The sequence below is a fragment of the Gigantopelta aegis genome, chromosome 6 (assembly GCF_016097555.1).
Source record: "Gigantopelta aegis isolate Gae_Host chromosome 6, Gae_host_genome, whole genome shotgun sequence".
Taxonomy (NCBI): Eukaryota; Metazoa; Mollusca; class Gastropoda; order Neomphalida; family Peltospiridae; genus Gigantopelta; species Gigantopelta aegis.
Window position 1 is genome coordinate 45,274,392 of NC_054704.1, and position 10,074 is coordinate 45,284,465.

The 10,074-nt window shown below is 34.7% G+C and overlaps 1 protein-coding gene across 1 annotated transcript in view; it reads right to left on the reverse strand.

Annotated features, from left to right (window-relative positions):
- The window catches only part of LOC121373951 (sushi, von Willebrand factor type A, EGF and pentraxin domain-containing protein 1-like), a 47,757-nt gene extending 38,604 nt beyond the window's left edge, over positions 1 to 9,153 (reverse strand). The window contains exon 1 of the mRNA XM_041500799.1: positions 8,980 to 9,153. Within this exon, the coding sequence (XP_041356733.1) occupies positions 8,980 to 9,025 (46 nt within the window). The 5' untranslated portion in view covers positions 9,026 to 9,153. The remainder of the gene's footprint in view (positions 1 to 8,979) is intronic.
- Positions 9,154 to 10,074: the final 921 nt, after the last annotated feature.

Below are 10,074 nucleotides of genomic sequence, written 5' to 3' on the forward strand. Positions count from 1 at the left end.
TGTTCCATTTTCTCAATGAGGGTTGACCTCATTGCTTCAGTTTTTATCTTGAGCGCTTGGTTTTGAACACTGTCTAGTTTTTGTTGATGTGACTGTGCTGTTGTAGACCAAGCACTGGAGCCGCTCTCAAGATGGGGTCTGATTGCTCCTTGGTAGACTCTTTTCAGTATGTTATGATCAGCACCCCACTTGGTGCCAGCTAGGGTTCTCATTATGGCAAGTTTTCTTCGAGCTTTGGCCTCGGCTTTCGCCACATGTGGATTCCAGGTCTGTCTCTTGTCAAAAGTGACCCCCAGGTATGTCTGTTGGTCCTTATACTGGAAAGGCGTGTCATCAAGTTTGAGGGTGCCTGCTTCCTGCTTTGTGGAGAGTGAGAAAAGAGTGGCAGCTGACTTGTCTTTGTTGATTGTCATGCACCAGTCTCGAGTCCAAGATGTAACATTGTCAAGGGCAAGCTGCATGCGGTATGTTGCTGTTGTTGCATACGCCTCCGAGCACCACAAAACTAGGTCATCTGCATATAATGCTGCATGTATCCCTTTGGGTAGTTGTGTGACCAGGTGATTGATGAAGATGATGAAGATGATGAAGAGAGTAGGTGACAGTACTCCTCACTGAGGTACTCCGTGGCGTATGAGTACTTTCTTGCTCTGTTGGCAGTCTACCATTACTCTCGCCCTTCGGTTGTGAAGATAAGACTTGGTCCACCTGTACATGTTGCCACATATACCGTTTTTTTGAAGCTTTGCTAGCAGGCCATCTGTCCAAACCTTGTCAAAGGCATTTTGCAGATGATGAAGGAGGCAAGGACAACCTTCGGAAATACAATGCGCTCTAGGTGGGGTCTTCTGTGCTGCTGAACTAAATCCTGCTAGTCAGTAATGATGTTCTCGGTGTCAAGGAACTGCTTGAAGCCGGTGGTTGATGCTTTGTCTTTGACAGAGTCAGTGATGGGTATGCATGCATCGCCTCTTTTAGATCATTGTCGCCACCTTCCAGATTTGTGGCACCTTACCTTCAGACCAGCTTAGGTTGAGAACAGCTTGGATAGCGCAGTATTGCCTAGGTGTTAAAGCATTTCATTAGTAATACCATCCAGTCTTGGAGATTTCTTATCTTTTAGATGTTTGAGGGCATTTTCAAGTTTTGGTAGAGTTATACTATTGTTGTTTAAAATAACCTTTTTATAAAAAAAAGTAAACATTTACTATAGCCGCGTAATACTGTGGCCACTTAATACAGGTATCTTAACGATTTGGGATCCAGATTAGGTGGCCGTTGGTCGCATGAGACAGATGGCTGCTCATTACGTCTGATTACAGATAGGCGCTAGGACAGTTGGCAATATATATATATATATATATATATATATATATATATATATATATATATATATATATATATATATATATATATATAAACCGTTGCAACGATTGCCTGCGGCAGTCGGCAATGCCATGAAGATTGCCGCGGAGGTTTTCATTCTCTGCGGCAATTTTTTTTGCCGTAGACTATATTGGATTTTCTTTTTCAATATGAATTATTTCCTAATTGTATAAAAATAAAATATACTTTGTGAACTGAAAACAGATTATAATTAAATATTAAAACAGTAACTGCACCGTTATTACTAAATTATCTGAATCTCAGGTCCATCGGGCATTATCGGAAATACAATCTAAAGTTCAACCAGCAAACGTTTCGCTAACGTTCCCGAACTATTTTATTGGTTCCCGACGTGGCCATTTGGTTTACCGAGAAGCGCTTAAACCTTTTCTACTCGGTCTGGCTGAAGTCGATCCAGCATTAAAACGAGTTCCAACTAGGTCATTGCACGTGCCTTGCAGTGACCACTGGATTGCAAGGGGTGAGTTTTATACATTGTTCAACCGTGGCTATGGTGCGTTACGGGTGCTTAATTTTCCTACAAGTCGCTTGAAGTGTTATGGTCAGCCTGATGATGAAATATTTGTATATATACATATATAAAGAGATCGTTCCGAAAGTTGAATAAAATTTTCTCTGAGATTTATATCAACAAAATATGCTAACCCTTTCTGGTGCCGAGTGGTCTAATAAAAACAAAAACCCAAGGCCTGATTTGAAAAGGGGCATTCCACATTTATAAAACCAGTGCAAAGTTTAGCATTATTAAAATGTAACATATAGATGAACCACATGTTGAAGGTCCCGGCCCTTCTAAGGGGAATGTTGAATCTAGCATTAAAAAACCCCCAACAACAACAACAAACCCACGGGCGTCAAACGAAAAGTAATCGTTAGGACGATAGAAACGAAATTAGAAGCAATTAGTGCTGTTGATCAGAATATAAAATAAAAGTTAGAAGTATCGAATCAATTTTCTATTCTATCAAACACACTATCTACCTGGATAAAAATGCTGACAAAATTAAAGAAGCATATCTGCAGTGTACTCGATGCTTTACGCATGATCAATCAGGCATGATGATGATGACAACATTATTGACACAATAGTCTGTGCAAGATCCGTAACACCTGACGACGACGACAATGATGCTACTGATAATGACAGCATTGCCCAACCAAAACAACCTACTACGGCGGAGACTTTATATGCTCTTGATGTTGTGAGAAACTGGATCGAAACAACAAAAACTGACCACCTACTAGCAGGTTTAGCCTACACCACAAGTCATGTTATGTGAGAGGACTTTAAATCCAGTTGCAAAGCAATCAAAGGCCACATTGAGAAGTCATTGGTTTGTAATATTGTTCTCTTTTATGTTGGCACAGTTTGCAAACATAAATTTATGTTTGGGATAATTTTCATCAGGAAACTATTATGTTTATCTCGAGCTACTGATATCTCGAGTATGTTGATCCGGTCCCTTCAACATCGAGATAACGATGTTTGACTGTGTGTGTGTGTGTGTGTGTGTGTGTGTGTGTGTGTGTGTATATATATATATATATATATATATATATATATATATATATACACACAAACTCCTGAAAGGTATCATATTGCGTTACCCACCCCTAAAATTGATAAAAGTAAGAAATCTGAGATAACCATCACTTAGATAATTAAATATGAATTAAAAACTCACAACATTTTTATAGCACAAAGGCACCTGAATTTATTAACAAATGTTTGATGCAATAGTGTAAACAACCTGAAATTGCCATGCTACAACTCAAGACCACGAGTCTGAACCTAAATCAAAATAACCCAAAATTGATTTCATTCAGTATATTAAAGGGACATTCCCGAGTTTGCTGCATTGTAAAATGTTACCGACTAATAAAATATTTCTACGATTAAACTTACATGTTAGATATATTTTTTGTTTAGAATATCAGTATCTGTATATTCAATGTGTTTCTGGTCGTCTTAATATTTGTAAGAAGCCCAAACTGGATTTTGTCTTCAAATAATTTCGTACGTACGAAAACAATTTTTTTTAGGAAATAAAATGAAATGTAACCTAATACAAATATTAGAACGATCAGAAACACGTTTAAAATACATCCACTAATATTTCATACCGAAAAAATATATTTGATATGTAATTACAGTCGTCAAAAAGTCTCTGTTAATCGATAACATCTTTAAAATTGCAACAAACTCAGGAATATCCCTTTTAATAAAGTCTTGAAGATGGAAAACATGTATTCTCAGGCTGAAATTACATGTATGGTTTATTTTACAAGATTATCCTTCTCTGTTACTAATTTTGCAAATAGCACGTCAACACCGTAACGCCGATCAGCAAACACAACCTATGATGTATAATGATAGAACAAGACATGTTACATGATTCCTTCCTAGTAGAGGAAACCACAATATTTTCAAATGATATTAGCGAAAATGTCGTCCATTTCTGGGGTTTTTTTTTTACAAATGATCAGGCGAAAAAGGTATGGGTCACTGCGTATGTTTATTCTCTGTCAACACCGTAACGGGCATAATTAATATATTGATGAACTAAATGAATATGATTCATTCTGAGATCATCATAAATGGATGCTTTGAAGCTAGCTTGGCAATTCAACATAGCTAATCAACAATAATGAGATGAACTTTTGTGTTTTTGTTAAATTTTGTCAACACCGTAACGGTAAATAACGTAAGATTATGACGTTTATTTTGACTAAGTGTGTAAATAATCACATATTCAACACGAAATAGCTTTAAAACGTACTGAGGTGTCGTTAAACAAATATTCCCTTGAACTCCTATTGTTGTTTCCATTTAATTGTATGAATATGCAATAATTGCGTTCAATAGTCTATTTTCCTGGCAATTGGAAGCTTTCTTAGTGTTCCTTGTTAAAAGAAATGAAACATGTTCATGCTATTTTGCTCTTTGATGGACTACTCAAAGATATGAATCGGTAAATGTTTATCACGTATAAAATATTTCGATTTTTTATTAAAAGAAAACAAAGTATATCAACACCGTAACATGACAGCCATTGCTATCGGACACTGTTCCGAAAAACAGTTGATAAAAATAATAAAAACCCTTTGCAAAGATCGCTGCTTGAATTTGAAATTAATTCACCTGACCCTAGAGATAAGAAAGGACCATAAAACACCATACTTCAAAAACATTATTTTTTACAAAGGTACTACTATGCATATATATATATATATATATATATATATATATATATATATATATAGATATAGAGAGAGAGAGAGAGAGAGAGAGAGAGAGAGAGAGAGAGAGAGAGAGAGAGAGAGAGAGAGAGAGAGAGAGAGGTGCAATATCATCTCACACAGAATTACTGGTGATGTAACATCAATCAATCCGAAGTCATGTACAATCTGCATGAGGTAAGTGATATTTATTCATCCATTTATAAATATGTACAACATATTTTTCCCAGGATCACATATTTTGATGCGGCCACACGATACACGACTTTTAATATTTTGCTACTTTGATAAAACTGTTTTACTGATGTAAGAGTTTTTGTGTTATTCAAACATATTTTTGAAATGTAAAGAATACTAGTATACGTCAATATAAGCGTGTATATTTTTTTTACCAAATCAGTTTATAATATTGGAAACAATTAATGTTTTATTGATCCATTTGTTTCTGACGTAAGGAACAACGATACTAAAGACAATTTGTCTTCAAAAATAGTATAAGACCATAAACAAAAACAGTATCGGTATGCGTCACTTTTGGAATGTCAAACGCACTCATCGTTAAAACTTTGTACTTGAAAACCTTTGACTAATCAATGAATATATGAACAAACGTTCAAAGCCAACGTGAGCTGTAAAAGGAATTATCAAAGCTTACAAAGACATGGCTTTTCATCAGAATAAATTAGTGAATAATTTCATGTTACATCTCTTTTCTGCAAGCAATTCCCTGAGGCATATAGTATTTAAATTACATTTTGTCTGTTGATTGTTTCTTTACCAGTTGTCTTTACGTAGCTTTTCGTTAAAAAAAACCCCTAAATTCAGGGTCTTAAGCATTGTTTAAATATTTAAACAGTTAGAGCAGGGGCAGGACGTAGTCCAGTGGTAAAGCGCTCGCTTTATGCGCGGTCGGTTTGGGAGAGAAGGGAAGGGAACTGTATTAACGTACCCACATCCTTACTGTTCAGGCACTTCCACCATGGATTCGGGTTCTGGCATAGCCAGTCCACGATTCCATGGCGGTTAGGGGGAAGGGGATAGAGGAAGGTAGTAGGCTGATGGGGAGAATTACCAAATTTGAATAATAAGGCCAAGTTCTAATTATCCTAATAAGGGAAGGGCTAAAATTACAATTACTATATATCACTATATCTATATATATATATAGATTTATTGGTTTATTGTTAATATTATTATTATATATATTATATTTTAGACTAGCCCGATCGAAATTAGCACCAGATAATATAATAATAACAATACATAGCCTGAATTAATTGTTTTCATCTTTGGTGCGTTCTAAATTTATATATATATATATATATATATATATATATATATATATATATATATATATATATATATATATATATATATATATATATATATATATATATATATATATATATATATATATATATATATATATATATATATATATATATATATATATATATATATATATATATCCTATATAGATATATATATAGATAGAGATATAGATATATTATATATATATATATATATAGATATATATATATAGATATATATATATATATATATATATATATATATATATATATATATATATATATATATATATATATATATATATGTATATATCTATATATATATCTATATCTATATCTATATCTATATATATCTATATATCTATATAAATTTAGAACGCACCAAAGATGAAAACAATTAATTCAGGCTATGTACTGTTAGTATTATATTATCTGGTGCTAATTTCGATCGGGCTAGTCTAAAATATAATATATATAATAATACTATTAACAATAAACCTTATATTAGTATTCGTAGCCCTGGAGGACAAAGGGTTCATTGCGCCCAATCCAGAGTGCGATCCAACACCGGGCTAAGCCCAACGGTAGCCGGGCCGGATTTCCATGGGGCAGGCGCACCGGGGTGGGGAGGCCTCCTACCAGGCAAAACTATCGGCCGAAACCGCTTACGCCCTACCGCACCCAAACAGCAACCTAACACGGAGTCATTAATGTAAATTTTGTACACCGTGGAATATGAATAGTTTTGAACAAATTTATTGTTACAATGGTACAGTGCACCACAATTGATATATCAAAAGCCGTGGTATGTGCTATCCTGTCTGGGGTACGGTGCATATAAACGATCCCTTGCTACTAATGAATGCTTTTAGCAGGTTTCCTCTTTAAGACTATACGTCAAAGTCATCAAACGTTTGACATCAAATAGCCGATGATTAATAAACCAATGTGCTCTAGTGGTGTCGTTATACAAAACAAACTTTAAACAATGTTCTGGCCCGTAACCAGCGTGTCAAGTGGGGGGGGGGAGGGGGGGTGGAACTGGTGTGGAGGGGTATTTACACCTAGTTAGCACTATCCTGACGTGTGTTTTTTGCTGGTTTTGAAAGATTTTTAAAATCACGGTTTTTAGTTTCACTAATACTGTTTGGGTTTTTTACTTTTGACCCAGTCCGTGAAATGTACTGCAGACAGCGTAATCTTTTAGTAATGTAACTGGGTTATGACTACATTTTCCTAGAAACGTGTGCCTCAGGCACAGCCAAACAGAGAGTGGGAGCTTTATCAAAAACGTGTTATTGGCATTTGTCTGTATATTTCTTAATGAATTATACTTGTAGAATGGCTGGAAATGGCATGTCAGGACATCTGCTTTTCACAATTTTCTAGAGTATGGACATTATAACAGGTGAGTCACATAAATTCAGTTAAAATTTTAAATACAAACTGAAAATCCTATACATAGTAACTTGTAAAATGATAGATTTGCGGTTATAACTGCAACGAATTAGTTTACTGAATAATACCGTTGCTCATTCATATTTCATTTGAGTAGTTTGGTACATACTAGTCTTGTATAGTTATATATTCAGTGTCCACACATGTATATTGAAATTAAACATTGTGAAAAGCTATAGAATGCAGGAAATTGCATTTCAGGACATCCAGAATAACTCCGGACCCATCCCCTCTTAAAGTCTTGTTTTTATAAATTCATTATATATATTAATATCAAAATTATACATCATGAAAAAACAATTTAAACACTGTTGCATTTATTCGCATTTTGGGCGAGACGTAGCCCAGTGGTAAAGCGCTCGCTTGATGCGCGGTCAGTTTGGGAGCAATCCCCGTCAGTGGGCCCATTGGGCTATTTCTCGCTCCAGCCAGTGCACCACGACTGGTACATCAAAGGCCATGGTATGTGTTATCCTGTCTATGGGATGGTGCATATAAAAGATCCGTTGCTGCTAATCGAAAAGAGTAGCCCATGAAGTGGCGACAGCGGGTTTCCTCCCTCAATATCTGTGTGGTCCTTAGCCATATGTCCGACGCCATATAACCATAAATAAAATGTGTTGAGTGTGTCGTTAAATAAGCCATTTCCTTCCTTCTTATTCACATTTATCATGATACATTTTACTGGCAGAATGCAAGAAATTACATTATACTTTTGAAACTTTTGAGGGAGATCTTGCCTTCGGACCTGTTTAGAAGATCGGGCGCTACGCGCCTCGTTATGTCAACCAGACTCCCTCTCCAAATTTTCATTTACTTCCGCCGTGCCTGTGCGTGCGTTTTAAATTTGACAATGTTTTGATTAATACAAAAAAAATTATGTTTATATGTATGTATGTATATGTATATGTATATGTATATGTATACATGTGTGTGCGTATGCGTGTGTGTGCGCGCGTGTGCGTGTATGTATATGTATGTATGTGTATATATATATATAATAATATATTATGTATTCAGTAGGGTAAATCACTCTCCACCATTACCCTGTACAGTATTTATTTATTTTATGTTTATGTGTGATTTAATACCGACAAAATAACTGGATAGTAAGCGTTAAATGCACAACAATAAGATACTTCGTCAGCCTCGTAGCATAATTGCGTAACTCATTTTAGAGCTTTTCAAAGCAATGGAATAAACTGATTTTTTTATATAAACAAAAATTAATTCATTAAATAATATTTGAACAAGAATTCGAATAACAACATATTTTCTTTTTGTTTTCGATCAAATAATATTTTTTAAATTCATTTCTGTTATATAATTCTTTTTTTTTCCATAGGCTGACGATATGTTACGTTTTCATTGAGAAAATACGAAAAACATTTTCCTGGTTTCCAGGGATACCGACGTGTACTATTCCCCTAACTTCACTGGAATAACCTCTTTAGCAAAAAAAAAAAAAAAGAGCATTTAATAAATATGATACATCACTAACGCACATATAATAATCTCTGTGTATATATTTATAATAGTATACAAATAATCAATTGCAACTTACCAATATCAATAAATCCCAGCACAAAAAATAGAAGTATTCCGAGCATTGTCTACCTCAATTAACTAAACAAATTCGTATATACAAAATCACGTTAGAAACTCAATTGCTGGTTAGATGTCAATTAAAATATATATATATATATATATATATATCTGTAAACGATCGTTGAGGCCTTCTCTGCAGTATTCCCCACCAAGGTTAAGAGATGGCGTCCAAATCCCCGTCGTTACATCTACATTATTGATATCGATATACAGAAGAGTGTTTTCTGTTACTACTCATTGATTGCATTGTGTTGGCAATAAAATCATTGTACCATGAGCGAGTGAACGGGACAAACAGACGTGTTTCTGTCAAATCGTACTGGGTCATCAGAGGTCCAAATTATCACGGGGGATGTATCACGCGTATTGATACGAAAAGGTTGATGCGACAAGTGAACGTACGGTGCGTGGTTCACCGGGAATCATTCAACCGCGTTTTAAATTCAATAGGCGTCGACTACAAGAACAATGGGTGGAGGAAGAAAAACAACCATTGATTTATCTTCCAAATCTCGGTCAGTCCTATGAGCAATCGAAATCAGTCATTTACTGTATAATTAACATGGAGATAAGAGCTGTTTATCACTGTGAATTGCACATGGATTTATACTTTTTCTTTGGATCTTTGTCTGCTCAAAAGGGCTCCTGCCGAGATGTCATTTGTCAGTAAATTTATCGTAAATATATATATATATATATATATATATATATATATATGATAGGGTAACTAGAGCCTTAGCAGCGCTCAACAGATGATACAAAGTACCCCCTCTGGAATCCCCCCAGTACGATAGTCATTAAAAATGTAAAATGGAGACTGAAAACGGATGTTGTTGTTGTTTTTGTTGTTGTTTTTAAAAATATTTGTTTGTGTTTTGTTTTTGTTTTTATTTTTTATTTTTTTATTTTTTTATTATGATTATTATTATTATTATTATTATTATTATTATTATTTTTATTATTATTATTATTATTATGTTGTTGTTGTGTTTTTTTTTTTTTTTTGGGGGGGGGGGGGGGGTGCTACTGACATAACTGTGGGTCAACTCCA